This window comes from Rana temporaria, chromosome 3 (genome assembly GCF_905171775.1).
Source record: "Rana temporaria chromosome 3, aRanTem1.1, whole genome shotgun sequence".
In the NCBI taxonomy this organism is placed as follows: Eukaryota; Metazoa; Chordata; class Amphibia; order Anura; family Ranidae; genus Rana; species Rana temporaria.
In genome coordinates this window covers 316116629-316134431 of record NC_053491.1, presented here as the reverse complement: position 1 = coordinate 316134431, position 17803 = coordinate 316116629, and the positions used below count along the sequence as shown (strand labels likewise).

At 40.3% G+C, this 17803-nt stretch overlaps 1 protein-coding gene across 2 annotated transcripts in view; it reads left to right on the top strand.

The window, feature by feature from the left end:
* HDAC3 (histone deacetylase 3) overlaps window positions 1-16653 on the top strand; it is a 64584-nt gene extending 47931 nt beyond the window's left edge. For both annotated transcript variants that reach the window (XM_040344881.1, XM_040344882.1), the window contains exons 11-15: window positions 8157-8246; window positions 10614-10672; window positions 10787-10866; window positions 13706-13863; window positions 15739-16653. In XM_040344881.1, coding sequence (XP_040200815.1) covers window positions 8157-8246; window positions 10614-10672; window positions 10787-10866; window positions 13706-13863; window positions 15739-15808 — 457 coding nt within the window. In that variant the 3' untranslated portion in view covers window positions 15809-16653. The remainder of the gene's footprint in view (window positions 1-8156; window positions 8247-10613; window positions 10673-10786; window positions 10867-13705; window positions 13864-15738) is intronic.
* Window positions 16654-17803: the final 1150 nt, after the last annotated feature.

Here is a 17803-nt window from a genome sequence, read left to right as displayed (position 1 = left end):
TTTGTAATGGAGATGAACAAAGACAGAAGTCCAGTCTGTTGAGCAGCGGAGAAGTAAGAGTAGCCACAGAGGGACACTAAAGCTGGTCATGCATGACTCAAATTTTAGCCGATTCCTGCTGAATTGGCTAAATTTCCATTTTACTTTGATTTTAAAATTCAAGCCAGGTGCAAAATTGTTGATTGAACAGTGTGATTGCATGCTATCAGATGCCGTCACTCTTCAGGTATTTACACAGCTGCAGTTCTTGTGACTGAATGCAAAAGCCGGCAGGGGTGATCCTCCATCTACACTGTCAGGATGGATGCAAGAACCTATTGGATTTAAAAAAAAAAAATCATGAATCCTATACATGGGCAGGCTTTCTGGGTATTGGTAAAGGGGAAGAAATACGTGATAAAAAATCAAAACTAATGCAGCCACCACATCCAAGAACTGGTAAGCTAAAAATTATAATATTTTATTTTCTAAACATTAACGCCATCAGATCATCTTCTAATACATAGTTTAACATTGTAGTTTCAGCCCTTCTAATTAAAGCATTTGTTATCTTAAAGAAGAAAAAAGGATCTTGTTCCTTTTAAAGTATGAATAATGGCACCGTGCCTGTGCTGTGTCATCTGGCCCCCTGTATCAACTGAAATACCTGGCTGATCCTCCCTGGTTTTTACCCTTCTCCCCGTAAACTTACCACGGTTTATCATGACTGCTGAGCCTGACACTACCGTGACCAGTGTACGTGCCTCCGTCATGTGCAGCTCTCCTGTCTCCCCCTATCAGCTAGTGACAGTGCCCGTCCTTTCTGCTGAAATAATGTGTTCTTTTTCAGGCAATACCATGTCTTCCATAATGCAATGTCTCCACTGTATATGCTTTTATTAAAAAGACTGTTCTGATACCTCAAGGCCATACTTGCCAAATTTTGGTTTCTCTGAATTATCAAATCAGCCATACACAGTCCCTACAGCCAATGTTGGCAAAAATAAAGCTGCGCTATCAAAAAAACATGTGAATAAATTATATATGTGAAATATAACAAAAGTATTGAATAGAAAAAAGTGAAAAAATCACCATGAATGTCACTACATTAGTAACGTAACTTAAATGCATAAACCGTGTAGGTGAAGAACGATTGACAAAGAAAAATAGTCCATAAGTGATAAGGTAGAATGTCAGTCCACAAATCACCTAAGGGTTATTCAGGGTGATCGATTACACACCAAGTTGACCAGTGCACCTCCACCATACAAAATGCAAGCTTGACTGAACGCAAGCTATGAAAAGCCTGCAACTGTAACCCAGCCACGGTCCTTTATCCATGGAAGTAACAGCAACACTTCAGATCTTTTCCGAGTTGGACAAACCGCAGCAAGCTAACAAATGAATGCTCAGGTCAGGGATAAGTCAGTATGTTACCCAATGACTGAAGAGGGGCTCATATAGTGTCACAAATTTCAGTTTTAATATATAAAAGTTGCACTTCAATGGTTATAAGGTCATAAAACATCAAAGTAAAAAAACGACCGGCAAATACAAGCAAACGCCCGTCCACTTCGAAGATGGCACGATGATGTCAGCACGTCCAACCTCCCGTTGCGTGTTTGGTCATAAAATTGCGTCGTCTTGGGGCACGGGCAATGCACTGACACATCGCGCTATGTAGGAAGAAGGGGGACCAAGCCTGGATTTGAGTCGCTTAAACTTCCACATGGAGATCCGACAAACCGGATCCGCCATGTTGGAAATTGTCAGGAGAGTTAAAACCCACTAAAAAAACAATCAAAATGTCTTAACATAATTACCTAAGAGGACAGAGAAGTTGGATAAATCTTCTATTAACAAATATACTGCCCATAAAGAGAGGTCATAAGATATACTCCCAACCAGGAATTAATACATGAACCCTAATGCTGAATAATAATAGAGCCGTCGGGTTCAAAAAACCGGCTCATGACAACCCGTGTGATGGTACTAATCTATGATCATTGACGATACACAAAGAGCAAATGAATCAAAAAAGGGAAAGCTTTTAAATAATATATGTAAAAATATATGTGTATAAGTATGTGTGTATATAAAGTGGAACTTAATCCAATAAGACCATAGGGATAATCCGCTCCCAAAAGGGCATACCCCATGTCTGTAAGTTGATGCTAAGTAGGAAGTAATGCACCTCAGGCGCCAAAAACAAGGTTACATATGAAAAATGCATATAAATATGTAAAAAACATTTTATTGTAATTGGCCATTAGTTCTGAAATAAATTGAGCATCCATCCAAGGATAGCCCAATAATGGAATGTACTAATAGTCCAACATAGGTCAGCGATGACAGATCCCACTGTCAAACGTGACCTAAACCGGATCTTGGACTCGCTAGTCCAAACAAAGGGGCGGAAAACCCTCCGGCCCTAATATGGGGAGCCAGAAAAGGTCCGCATATTCAAGGCGTATCCACCACTTACTCACAAGTTCATACCAGTACATGTATAATAAATTAACCAAAAGTTCTATTAGCCAACATTGAAAAGGTCAAAACGGTGTTAATGCTCATGAGTTGTCTATAAACGCATTAACATCTACGTCCACATTTAAACCAAATGGGACATGGCATTTAAGCCTGTATATCCAAAACATTTCAAGTCTCGAAATACTTCTTTTTTTTTTTTTTTTTTTCATTCAAGTTTAAGTTTATTTTCAGAAAAAATAAATCAGTACAATGTAATGAACATCAATTAAAATTATTACATTGTGGCATACAGTCAAACAACAAGGTACATTTAGTTCATTTCCTGCCCTTCCATTCCACATTGAAACAAAGTACCATTAAAACGTAAAAGAAATTGTGAATAACAAAAAAGAATAAATATTTTGAAGAAAACAAAATCCAACCCAATTGTCCTCCCCAACCTCCAGAGATACTATAATCCGTATAATCCAATCCAGACCCATGAGATTTAAAAAAATATAATAGATTGTTTGTTTAGATCTATAAGGAGGATAGATGCCTAGGGTAAACTCCACCCCCCGACACCCCTAATGGGATCACTCTGTGCCCTAAGAGGCAGAATAACCCCTATCACCCCCCCTCTCTTTTAATAGATAATAAGAATAACCTGATAACAAGAGGACAACGTCAGAACCATCCTCTATATAACATACCTAAGAGGGTTTAAGAAACCATTACAATTAGGTCCAATCAAATCATTTTAAAATAAAATGTAACATATGGGAAGAATAATAAAGAATATATATTATTCTTGTCAAAATAAAGGAAAAGAACAATATATGTATGCAAAACTTGTTCCTTATTCATATAATAATAATAATAATAATAATAATAAAAAAGAAACAACATAAACAAAATAATAAGAGAGAAATAATAATAGAGAAATAATAGATAATAATAGAGAAAAAAAAAAGACAGCATAATAAAAAAAGATGGAGAAAGAGAAAGGAGTTGGAGAAGAGATAAAAGAAGGACAAAGAGTCTACCTGTCAAAAGTGCACATCAGTCCAAAGCGAAAGCTAATACTAATACGAAATACTTCTAAGGAGCTACCTCTCCATTGTGGGCGTTATTTATCTATTCCCATAAAGATAGTCTTGGAGGGGTCCTTATTGTATGCCAAAAGGTACTGAATGTTTTGGGAAGCCACTTTTAATGTTTGATGTGTTCATTGAGTCTCACCGAAAGGGGGCACGTTGTCCTGCCCAAATATTGGAGCCCGCAAGGTAATTTTTGTGGCATATGGTTTCCCCCCCCCTTTTTTTGGACTGGCGAGTCCAAGGTCCGGTTTAGGTCACTTTTGACAGTGGGATCTGTCATCGGTGACCTATGTTGGACTATTAGTACATTCCATTATTGGGCTATCCTTGAATGATGGATGCTCAATTTATTTCATAACTAATGGCCAATTACAATAAAAAAATGTTTTTTACATATTTATATGCATTTTTCATATGTAACCTTGTTTTTGGCACCTGAGGTTCATTACTTCCTACTTGGCATAAGCTTACGGACATGGGACAGGGCTCGACAAATACCGGGTGCCTGGTCGCCATGGCGACTAGAAATTGTGTCCTCGCACGTGGGCTGTGGGGTCTTGGCTGGGAAGGTGGTGATGACCTCGTAGGCCCTCCAGACAGAGTACTGCCCTGCACTGTCATTAGGGAATGCGATTAGCGGCAGCAGCAGCAGCAGGGATAGAGCAGTAAGAGAGCAGCGCGGCAGCCACTGACATGGCTGGAGGAGCAAGTGGCAGTCCAGCCGGGGATCCCTGGTGGCTCGTCATCCCTGCTGCTGTTGCTCTCACCCAGGGTATTACTGAAGCAGGCCCGGCTGAGGGAGGCGGCGACCGGGCTCAGGGACATGGTGCCCCCAGTGTCCGTGGATTCCCTGCACAGAAGCGCCCTGCTCCTCTGGGTGGAAGAGAAGCTGAACCGGGGAGAACAGGTGCTGAGCCAGGAGCAGTTCATTGAAATGCTGAAGAGCCTGGCCAGCGGCTGGGAGGCGTGCAAGGTGGTAATCCCCTGCCTGCTGGCATGTCGGGCACACAGCAGAGAGTTTTTCTTTTTTTTTTTTATCCGATGCAGAATATATATATATATATATATATATATATATATATATATATATATATATATATATATATATATATATATATATATATATATATATATATATATATATATATATATATATATATATATATATATATATATATATATATATATATATATATATATATATATATATATATATATATATATATATATTTAAAAAAAAAATTACCTTTCTTAATTGCTTTATCATTCTATATTTTCCCATAGTAGGCTTGCTGTGCCTAGTAGTCCTTAAAACTTTATATTGCATATTTAATTTTCCATGTGCAGCATTGAAGTGGATAGTGTCAATGTAATATGAGCCCTGTGTATATAATACTTGAGAAAAAAGCACCTAATGCGCCCCTGCCCATTGAAATCAATGGGGCAGCGCAGCCGTGGCGCTTTGCAGTCAGTTTTAAGCCTTTTTTAGCCGCTAGCGGGGGTTAAAAGCGTCCGGAAATCGCAGCACTTTACCACCCGCGACGCCCCAGTGTGAAAGTACCCTAATACCAACCCCAAAAAAAAACTGGCTCCTAGATGCAAACAATTTTGTCAAACCCTGACATGGGGTATTCCCCTTTTGGGAGCTATCCCTATTGTCTTATTGGATTGTTTCATATATATATTTCATATTATTTAAAACCTTTCCCTTTTTTTTTTTTATTCATTTGCTCTCTGTGTATCGTCAATGATCATAGATTAGTACCATCACACTGGTTATTTTCATGAGCCTGTTTTTTTTAACCTGACGGCTCTATTATAATAATCAGTATTGGGGTCCATGTATTAATTCCTGGTTGTGAGTACCGTATATCTTTTGACCTCTTTATGGGTAGTATATTTGTTAATAGATGATTTATCCAATTTCTACATCCTCTTAGGTAATTATGTTAAGACATTTTGATTGTTTTTTTTTTTTTTTTAGCGGGTTTTAATTCTCCTGGCAATTCCCAACATGGCGGATCCGGTTTCCCGGGTCTCAATGCGGAGGTTTAGGTGCTCGCAAATCGAGGCTTGGTTCCCCTGCTTCCTATATAGCACGATGTGTCAGTGCGTCGCCCGTGCCCCAAGACGGCGTCGTTTTATGGCGAAATGCGCGTCGGGAGGTTGGACGTGCTGACGTCATTGCGCTATCTTCGTAGTGGATGGGAGTTCGCTTGTATTTGCCGGACAGATTTTTACTTTGAAGCTTTATGACCTTATAACCACGTAAGTGCAATTTTTATATATTAAAGCTGAAATTTGTGAAGATCTTGAACTATGTGAGCCCCTCTTCATTGTTTGGGTAACATACTGACTTATCCGTGACCTAAGCATTCATGAGCACTCATTTGTCAGCTTTCTGTGGTTTGACCATGGCTGGGTTACAGTTGCAGGCTTTTTGTAGCTTGCATTCTGGTAAGCTTGCATTTTGTATGGTGGAGGTGCACTGGTCAACTTGGTGTGTAATGGATCACCCTGAATAACCCCTAGGTGATTTGTGGACTGACATTCTACCTTATCACTTATCTACTATTTTTCTTTGTCAATTGTTCTTCACCTACACGGTTTATGCATTTAAGTTATGTTACGCATGTAGTGATATTTATGGTGATTTTATTTCTTCTCAATACTTATTTTGTTATATTTCACATATATAATTTATTCACATGTTTTTGATAGCTCAGCTTTATTTTTGCTTATTTCTGTTTGGTCTATGTCTCACTTTCTAGCTGCAGCTTACTTCCAGAGTTTGACTTATGTTGGCGCCAATGTATACATGGCAGAAATGCTCTCGTTCCCATTAAACATTACCAATGGCACACGTCGGGGGTTCCCTCTTTCTCCACTCATCTTTGATTCTCAGGATTTCTCGTGGGCAAAAAAGCAGCACAAAATCAGCCTTTTCGCTGACTATGTCATATTGATTTCATTAAACCCCCATTTCTTGCCACAGCTCATTTTCTACTAAACAAATTTAGTGAAGTATCCTTCTACGGAGTAAATGTATTGAAATCCCATATACTAAATCTAGGCAAAGACAGTGTTACCCAACACCTTTTTAGCCACCCAATTTTCATTTCCGTGGTCCGAGGCGGGCATGACCTACCTAAAATATTGCCTTCATTAAAACCCCAGATAAGCTATTCAAAGCAAACTATATTCCTTTCCTTTTTTTTTTTAAATGCATTCAGTCAGTGAGCCAATGAGAGGGAGTGGGCTGGGCTGCGGCTCCATGTCTGAATGGATACATGAAACTCTGACTTGGCTCTGGTGTGTCCATAGCAAGCCAGGAGCACCAAAGCGGAACCTGAGAAGAGGAGGATCTGGGCTGCTCTGTGCAAAACCACTGCACAGAGCACTTAAATAGAACATGTTTGTTATTTTTAACCCCCCAAAAAATAGACTTTAATATCACTTTAACTTTTCCCCAGAAGTGACAGGTGTTTGCGTAAAACCACCTGTGTAAATCGATGATGTCCTGCGGCTGTGGACCATATGTCTAAGTATTTACATGCGTATGAGGACAGATGTGCACCCCTGAACATAGAAAGTTTACATCCAGGACCGTTCATCTGCTCCTGTACACATAAATAATATGATTACCAGTGTACAGCAGCAGTCTGTCATTGATTTGTATTGGCAGCTGTGCACAAACACATCTCACTCCTGGATGCAGAATTATGCTTAATTTTCACGTTTTCTGCTGAACAGATAAATTGAAAGATTCATTTGTTTCTCGCCCATTAAAAATGTAACTGTTGGTAACACACATATGTGACCCAGAAGCAAAAAATTTAAACGAGAAACTGATTCATTTTATGTCCATTGAACGATTTATTGTTCTAAATTCAGTCATTACATGGTGGCAATATAATTTGCTCTCACGACAGCACCTTCGTCTTTCGAAAACATGTTTAGGTGATATTTTTAAACTGGTGTAAAAATAGCATTATACTAAACCCTCAAGGATTTTCACCCTAATGCAGTAAGGTGAAAAACCTTCTGTAGTGCAGCATCCCCCTAGAGCTCCCCTTTTACTTGCCTGAACCCGATCAATCCAGCAACGGGGACGAGCACAACAACTTCAGACGCTATCTTGGATCCTCATTGGATAGATTGATAGCAGCTCCCGCTGCGTTCAATCCAATACAGTGAGAGGGGCCTGCTCCAGAGTCCTGCTGTCTGTCAATGGACACAGCAGCAGGACTCTGGAGCAGGCCCGCTTGAGTGGTTCTCTGTGTGGGGCACTTAAGAAGAGGAAGCGCCACAAGGGGACCCCAGAAGAGGAGGACCGGGACTGCTTTGTGCAAACCCCTTGCACAGAGCAGGTAAGTATGACATGTTTAAAAAAAAAAAAAACTTTACAACCCCTTTCAATAACAAACAATTGACACACACCTACTTTATTACCCCAGAGTTTGTTTTGCATGTTTCCCACTTGTTTTTCCTCCTCCTTTATATGCATGGGGCCCTTTAACTTTTTCGTTTAGTTTTCGCTAAGCCTTGTATAGCCATTTATGAAGGTCCTCCTGTCTTAACTCTCGTTTTTCTTTTTCTTCCCTGTAGAGATTGCGTTCAATATGTGAAAAGCTTCAATATTCCTTTACTAGTTCTTGGAGGGGGTGGTTATACAGTTCGCAATGTAGCCCGGTGCTGGTAAGTAGCTGGAGTTCCTCAGGCTATAGGAAGAAACTTTGTTTTACAAAAATACTGGAAAACCAAAATGTTGAAATGCTGAAAGAGATCGTCGCCAATAAAAAAAACAAAAAAAAAAAAACATTAAATGCAAATTCACACAAAAAAATAAATAAAAAATCAAGCCTTTTGCTTGCCTTTTAGTGTTTTTTTCCTCCTTTTGTTTTTTTTTTTTTTTTTTTCATGAAATATTTTTATTCAGTTGCAATGTGCCTCTGAACTTACTGGCAAATTTGACTACTCCAGGAAAAGTTAAGAAAGGTTAAGTCCTAGTACAGCCCCTCCCTACTTACATGCCTTAGACCTTTCACTCCACCTTGCACCTAGGAAAGGAGCAAAGGGAAATGCTACAGTGTGTCACTTGAGTGACAGCCCTGAGCTTACTGGAGCTGCTGTCATTACAACCAAAATATTTTCAAGCAGCCTACATTACATTAAATGCTCATATAATCTCATGGGAGGATTGTGGTTGAAATTAATAGTCTGGTGCCAGGATCAATTTAAAGAGAAAAGCCCACATCAGGGTGAGGTGAGTGTATTGATATCCATCTTTTACACTTAGAGAAGTATTCATTTTTTTTTTTTTTTTCTCCATACTCCTACCTGGGCGGATACAACATCGGTCCCCCGGTAATCGCTCGGTTTTCAGAGCTCCGTGAGCAGAGAGCTGTAGGCTGTCAGTCACAGCTCTCTCCGCTTTTGCTCCCTTCTCGCTCATTGGATCGCGGAGCTGTGGAGGGGGCGTCTCAGGCTTTCAGTGGCTTGCTGAGAGGCTGAGGCGGGTGTCAGTCCAGGCACCTGGCAGATCCAGACTTCCATTTTCGGGATGACGGGGGAACCTGGACTGATATCCATGATGTTAAGCTCTCTGCTGAAAATGGGTTACAGGAGTGCAAAACTAATTGCACTCCTGTGATGCATAGGAGAAGCCCAACCACACAAGCTTTTGCTGGACTTCTCCTTTTAAGGCCTCATGTACACTGTTGCTGGTAAACGAACATTTAGGGGCAGTTGGACATTTTTTTTAACTGCTCCTGAACTCTCCATTATGTTATCTTGTCAGTACATGTACACAGGGTCGTTTCTAGGCAGTTGAGTTTAGATGCTTTTTCTGGAACCCCAAAAAAATACGTTCAGAAGCTGAGTTTAGAGACATTTCAATCGCTAAATGCAGAAACTCGCCTTTAGCAGTGTTTCGTATACAGACGTTTTTCATTTTAACCCCAAAAAAATATATTTATATTTTGCCTTCTAGACGCAAACGCGGCATGTAAATGCGGTTTCTAGCTGTCTAGGTCAATCTTTCAGGACAGGTTGAACAGCGTCCCGTGTGCATGAAGCCTAACTCTGTGCCTCCAGTTATGAGGTAGTATAAGATGTTAGTGAGACACTCTCTGAGGGAGTAGTTATTTTTTTGCTGGATGTTTGCCTCTAACACCCCATTCATACTGAATGCGGCTTTGAAATCATGCTACTTCAGTGCGATTTCGAAGTCGCTGATCAGTGCGATGTCATGTGCGGTTTGCATACATCTGTGCCACTTTATGCACAGATGTCTATGCAAGTTGTACATGAAATCGCAAAAATAATGCACTTTTTTCAAATCTGCAAGTCTGAGTCACGCCAATTTAAACATTTACCTAAGCACAAATATTGTACAACTTGTCATGAGATTTTTAAACTGTCAAATCACATGACTAATCACACTGGTGTGAAAGGGGTCTTAATCATCTCTTCCCTCCATCCAGCTTTTGTTGTTCATGGTGCAACACATAAAGAAGCTTTCCACATCTTGTGTGATCTATGAAACGTGTAGAGCATCATCCCTACCTCCTCATAATCCACGTAATACAATGAGATGTAATGGTTCTATATGCTGTGTCTATAAAAGGCTCTCTGTTGGGCTTCTTGAGTCTACTATACTGTGTGTGAGAGTAATCAATTTTGTAATCTATTATCAAAGTGGATCTTCTCTCAAAAAGTGAAGTACTTTGGTTTGCTCTCTCCCTACAGGTTGTGTTTGTTTAAGCCCTGCTCATTCACACAGCTAAACCTGTTTTAAGCATTGTTTTATAACTTTTGTAATTTAAAAAAGTGTTTTTATCTACTGATGCATATTGAAAAGTAACCGCCCAAGTGCCAAGCGCAAGTTTATTGTATTCTTCTTCTTTGCAATGTTAAAGATGGAGATAACCTTGTATATTTGAGGTGCAAATCTGTTTGATTAAGCATTTGGCACGTGCGGGGAGAAAAAATAAATCCGCTTTGTTAGAACTTACTATATACAGTATTTATTGAATGATCCAGTTCATTTTGTTTTGGTTGCAGGACATATGAAACATCACTGCTAGTTGACGAGACAATCAGCGAAGAGCTGCCCTACAGTGGTCAGTGCTGTTGGTTTATATATATAATATTTCCCTTCACCATTTTGAAAAAATCAAGATGCATAGGAAACTCTTCACAATACATTAACTTTTTTCCTTTTTTTTTTTGTTTAGAATACTTTGAATATTTTGCACCAGATTTTACCCTACACCCTGATGTCAGCACTAGAATTGAGAATCAGAATACACGACAGGTAAGGTGTTTTTTTTTTTTTGGTTCTGGCATTTTTGTGAGTCAGACATTGTAAATAGAAAAAATGGATGCAGAATTATGCTTTCATTTTCAGTGTACCATTGTGAATGAGTCCTAAAGCTGGCCATACACTAGATGAAAAATCGTTCGGAAATCTGTCATTTGGATACTTTTTCATCCAATTAATGGGCACAAAGACGATAACTTGAAATGTTAATGTTTTTCTCACCCATTTAAATTTTACCGTGGGGGACGTGCATATGTGACCCCGAAACAAAAATGAACAAGAGATTCATTTATGTCCATTGAACAAGTTATTATTCAAAATTCAATCATTACATGAAAACAATTTAATTTGCTCTCACAACGTGCGTTCATTTTTCAAAAACACGTTTTGAACGATTCGACTGGTGTATGGCTAGCATTAGACTTCTGACATTTTTGTGAGTCAGACATTGTTGTTAGAAAAAAATGGAAGTATCTCTGATTTATTTCTCTAGCTGGGCTTGGGTACTATTTACCACGGAAACACTCGTCCATATAGCTTAAGCTTAGTACACACTATCGGGTAGAGTTAGGCCGGCGTTTCCGTAGATACGCCGACCTAACTCAGAATCTGCGCCGACCTATGTTTAAGTGTATTCTCAAACAGAGATACGCTTAAACATATCTAAGATACGACAGCCTGCGCCGTCCTATCTTAGGTTGCAATATTTCGGCTGGCCGCTAGGTGGCACTTCCATTGCTATTGGCGTAGAACATGTAAATCGGTAGATACGCCTATTCACGAACGTACGCCCGGCCGCCGCAGTACATTAACGCCGTTTACGTAAGAGATAGGCCGCCTAAAGTTAAAGCTGCCCCCTAGGTGGCGTAGACAATGTTAAAGTATGGCCGCCGTTCCCGCGTCGAAATTCGAAAATTTTACGTCGGTCTGTGAATAGGGATTTACGTCGTTTACGTCCACGTCAAAATCAATAGGCCCGTGCGGCGTACTTGGCAGCAATGCACACTGGGAAATGTAGGCGCCCGGGGCATGGACAAATAAAAAAAAAACGTCAGGTCAAGCCCCATTAACATAAGACACGCCCCTTAGATGATTTTGAATTAGGCACCCTTACGCCCGCCCGCTTTAGGCTATGCCGCCGTAACTTAGCAGGCAAGTACTTTGAGAATCAAGTACTTGCCTCGCTAACTTACGGTGGCATAGCCTAAACACGCTAAGCTACGCCGCCGCAAAGTTGGGCCAATCTCTCTGAATCTACCTATATCAGTTTATTTGTTTTTGTTTTTTTCGTTCACCCCAGCGGGCTGAATGGAAAGAAAAAACCTCAAGGGCTTCAGAGGAGTCGCTGTACTAACTTTTCGATGTTGGTATAGCAATCTCCCCTGCTGAGCTATAGTGTTCTGACAGGGGGTCCGTCACCACCGATTTCCCACCCATGCCCCTTTGACAGATGCTGTCCCAGCATAGGTCAAATGTCGGCAGTTTTTTTTTTTTTAAACCGGCCAATGCTGGCCGATATTCGTGTGTACCTCCCTTAAGTCACTCCATTTCCAAGTCTGTGTGTTTTTAAAATGTTTGTCACATGTCCTTAGAAATGCTTTGCCTGCAGATAACTGTATTTAAAGCCCCATTTGGCTACCCTATGGCTAGTCCAAATATAAAATGCTTCTTGCTGTGAGAACACGAATTAACCTTGTAGCGAGGAACTAGGAATTTGCAGCTGTGTGTGTATTTCATTCCCAATCCTAATGCTATACAGTTTTTAAGTTTCAATTTTGGGCTGGCCACATAGGCTTAAAAACCTTTAGTCATGAAAAGGTTGGTTACATCCAGATATTCCTAATTTTATCTGAAAGAAAAACTTGCCTAAGGGAAAAATCAATGCCATTGTTGACCTCTCATTGTGCAAATGCTAGTTGCTGGGCTATTAATGGGTATGCACAATTACTGATCGACATACTTGTTTTTGATCCGTGACTCAGCGTATTGAACCTAGGGGCTCAATGTAAGGCTGCTTTCACACTGAAGGCATTTTTCAATGCGTTTTGGTGCTAAAAAATAGCACCTGAAAATCGCCTCCCATGCCACCCCAGTGTGAAAGCCCGAGTGCTTTCCCACTGGGGCGGTGCGCTTGTGGGACAGGAAAAGTCCTGCAAGCTGCATCTTTGGGGCGGTTTGGGAGTGCTGTATATAGCGCTCTTAAACTGCCCCCGCCCATTGGAATGCATGGGCTGCAGGCGCTTCAAAAGCGCTACAACATGGGCATTTGTAACACTTGTTTCGGCCACTAGCAGGAGCTAAAAAGCGTCCCGCTAGCGGCTGAAAAAGCGCCACTAAAACAAGCAACACTTTACCGCTAACACAGTGCGGCCCCAGTGTGAAAGTAGCCGAACGGCTGCGCAGCTAACCTTTTTGTTTAGTTTTATTTGTCCATAAAATACTAAAGTCATTAAAATCTGTAAATGTGCAAGTGTCATGATAAACATTACTGACTCCGCATTTTCTCTACAGTGATTTTTGATTATTATTAGGCTTTAAATAATTGGTGTAAATTGGTTTTGTGCTGTTCAGGTCTACTCATAACGCACGCCGCTAAACACAGTGAGTGAAGGGACACACCCTTATCCTTGTCTGTTAATTTATATGCACCTGTACAGATATTTAGACATAACCAGTGAAATTTAAATGTATTGGTAAGTGTTGGAAAGCCCAGCATGCTCTGCAAAGTAAATGATTGCTAAAACACACTGTTGTAAATGTTTATTTGCAATGGTTGACCAAAAACAATTAGTTTCCATTTTAACAGCTGTATTCGTATCACCCTTTTATACAGTATTTGGATCAAATCAGACAGACAATTTTCGAAAATCTGAAGATGCTGAATCATGCACCCAGTGTTCAGATCCATGATGTACCTTCAGATCTCCTGAGCTATGACCGCACTGACGAGCCTGATCCAGAAGAGAGAGGCTCTGAGGACAATTACTCAAGGTAACCCCCCACCCCCCCAATCACAGCATTTTGGAAAGAATATGCTTATAGTCAATCATCAATAGTGACTTCATCTTTACCAATGAATAATTGCAATTGCAGTGATGAAATGTGATTTGCACATTATCACATGTACTGGCATTGGGGTTGTAAATGATACCCTTAAAATGCATGAGAGTATTATTGGCAGGCTGTAAAATGGTTGCATAGTAGCGATCAGTATCAAGAAATTGCCTGATAATGTAATACAGCACATGCATGTTTGCCTGTATTTAAAGCGGTGGTTCACCCTGCTGAACAACATTTCAGCATAAAATCCGGCATAGTAGCGCGAGCTACACTATGCCGGTCTTGCATTTTTTAACCCCGTACTCACTGTTTAATCGTACATAGACGATTCCGTCTGCCGCGGGGAATGGGCGTTCCTAGCAAGAGGGAGGGCGATTGACGGCCGACTCTGGCACGTCACGCTCCCCGAAGACAGCCGGAGTAGGTCTCGGCTCTTCACGGCGCCTGCGCACAGGCTATGCGCAGGCGCCGTGAAGAGCCAAGCCTATTTCGGCTATTTCCGGAGAAGCGTGACGCGCCAGAGCCGGCCGTCAATCACTTTCCGTCTGGATTGGAACGCCCATTCCCTGTGGGAACCCCCGCTTTAAAAACCCTGCAAGTACATGAAAAATACCTGTTGATCTGCCAGAAATTCCCTAGGTGTCAGTTTCCTATTGTGGTCTGACAACTTGCAGCAATTTTTGTGTACTGAGTGGTGTCAGTCCTGAATGTTATGTTTTGCTATATTACCTAACCACACCTACCTATTATTGTGTTATCCACAGCATAGCGACTAATTGAGATGTAGTTTAACATGAGAACAGGGAGGGCTAAATAGTCTCTGTGAGGCTGGGTTCACACTTGTCCGACAAATGCTTCGATATTGGGAGCTCATGTCGCATGACGTGTGAAAATCAATGTTTCCCTATGAGAGCCGTCTTAACTGGTCCGACACAAGTCAGTCTGACTTTCAAAATGCTCCCTGCACTACTTTGGTCCGACTTGATCCTACTTCAGCCCATTGAATATCATTGAAGTCGGATCAACTGTAGCGCCCAGAAGCGATTCAGTTCGCATGCGCCGCGCTTTATACGTTTTTCATTCATTCATTCATTCATCAAAGTAGGATCCTTGTCCTTGCCATCCGACTTTTGACATCCGACATGTGATTACAGCAGCAGTAAAAGGAATTTATCTCACTCTGGGATTGTTTTGATTGGTCAAAGAACAATTCAGACTATCACAAAGTCGGATCAAAGTAGTATCCTGTTCATGAAAGTCGGATGGATGTAGGACCGATGTCGCAGAGCAAAGTAGGATGAAAGTCGTACTACTGTCGTGTAGTATAGTGTGAACCCAGCCTGAGACAACATAGGCAGAGAAAGCATACAACAGCTCAGAATTTCTGACGAGATCAATGGGTATTTTTACTTTTGTGCTTATAAAACAGATATGCTAATTATTTATATATATTTTTTTATTTATATATATATTCAGGAGGTTTATTGTTGGGATTTACATAAACTTTTTAAGATCACATAATGGAAACCTTGGCAAAGCTTAGCCAAACATGCAGGTGACATGTTAACCAGTATCGGGATCTGATCATTGGTGGCTGGTTTTAGAATTGCTTCTTTCTTGTAAAAGTGACAGCCTATAGCAAAAAATGTGTTTTTTTTTTCTCGTGTTTATATGTTTAGTTTAAACTCCCAGGTTTTGACAGGTTTGCTGGTAGATTTAAAATACCCCCCCCTTAGTAAATGTTTCCTTACTAACAAATTGTGTATGGTAATGTTATTCCTCACTTATCACATTGACTTTTTTTAGGCCAGAAGCTTCAAATGAATTTTACGATGGAGATCATGACAATGACAAGGAAAGTGATGTTGAGATTTGATCAGGATTTCTATATCACTATATATTGGACTTTTTAAACCTTCAGTTGTCGGTTTTTTTGAACAATATTCACATTTTTTCTTGTGAAGATTTTTGGACCAGATCCTTTTGCGTCTTTGCAACAAAACTTTTGTTGGAGATCCTGGTTGTTTTTTTTTTTTCCAAGAAGGGGAACTATAAAACTGTTACACCTGCTGAAATACCAGGTGTCTGATTAAGCCATTGGAGCTATTTTACGTCTGTTCTGAAGATATTTGCAACTTAAATGATTTTACTGATTCCTGCCAAGACTTCGGAACTCTACAGATATTCTACATATTTTACATTTCTCACTCCCTCCCAAAACAAGTTGTATTGTTTTGATATGAAATGTATTACCATTGGCTGTAATAATGGTTGCCACATATGCAGGGGCAAGACTAGGGTTAGGCAGGGCAGGCACCTGCCTGGGATGTAGTCTGTGAGGTCACGCTGTAGGTTTCCCAACTCCAGTATCACCGTGGTTTTAGTCTTGTGGGATTATCTTTTAAATTGGAATGGGTGGGTTTCTCCACCAACCTTTTTAGTAGCTGTTTTGCCAGGTAGCTAAAAAGGTCTAAGTTTGTTCTGTCTCCTTGCGCCAGTCATCAAAGGGAACTTGGACCAGATTTATTAGCTGCCAGTATCGGGATCAGCTTCTGTGCTATACTGCTGAGCACATGCCTGCATCTATCAGGGTAAAAGACCTTTCTGTTAAAGCAGCTGATGATACTTATAAAGGTACAAGCTCATACAAATTGTCAGCTTGTACATTTGACCTATAAGAAATATGTATATTAATAAATAAATAGTTTGTTTTACCTGAAATTATTTCATATAATTTGTGTTTACACATACATCTAAAATATTCAGCTATTTTATAGCACTGATCAGACAACTGCTTGTCTTTTGAATTTGAAAATCTAGGACATTCAAACTGAGTAAGGTAACGTTTCTGTCCAATTCGTTTGTCCTGATTAAATCGCATCAAAAGAGCATATATATATATATATATATATATAACTGTCTAATGGGATATTTCCCAATTGTTAAAGATTTCTGCTTACTTCCTGTGTGTTTAAAGGAAGTGAAGTGAAATCTACCCAATATATTATAGATGGCAAAAAATAGTCATTGGTATTAGCCATTCCCTACTCTATCCTATATTATAAGTGACAGAAGGTGATGAGAAAATGGTGCTCAAGTATGGGCAGATCTGCCTCTGGATGAAGGTGCTCTGGTCTGATGAGACTAAAATTTAAACTTTTTGCCCATCAAATAAAACGCTATGTCTGGCGCAAACCCAACACATTACATCACCTCTTGAACACCATCCCCACAGTGAAACATGGTGGTGGCAGAATCAAGCTGTGGGGATGTTTTTCAGCAGTCGGGACTGGGAAACTGCTCAGAGTTGAGGGAAAGATGGATATTGCTAAATAAAGGGATATTCTTGAGCAAAACCTGCACCACTGTATGTCTGATTTGAGCCTAGGACAAATGTTTACTTTTCAGCAGGACAATGACCCCAAACCCACTGCTTAAGCAACACTTGAGTGGTTTAAGGGAAAGCATGTAAATGTGTTGGAATGGCCCAGTCGAAGCCCAGACCCCAATCCAATAGAAAACCTGTGGTCAGACTTAAAAATTGCTGTTCACAAGCTCAAACCATCCAACTTGGAGCTGTAGCAGTTTTGCCAGGAGGAATGGGCAAAAATCGCAGTGGTAAGATGTGGCAAGCTCATCGAGACTTATACAAAGAGACTTGGAGCTGTGATTGCCGCAAACGGTGGCTCTACCGAGTATTGACTTTAGGGGGGTGAATAGTTATGCACATTGACTTTTTCTGTTATTTTGTCCTATTTGTTGTTTGCTTCACAATAAAAATAAAAACATCTTCCAAGTCTTGGGCATGTTCTGTAGAATAAATGATGCAAATCCTCAAACAATCATGTTAATTCCAGGTTGTGAAGTAACA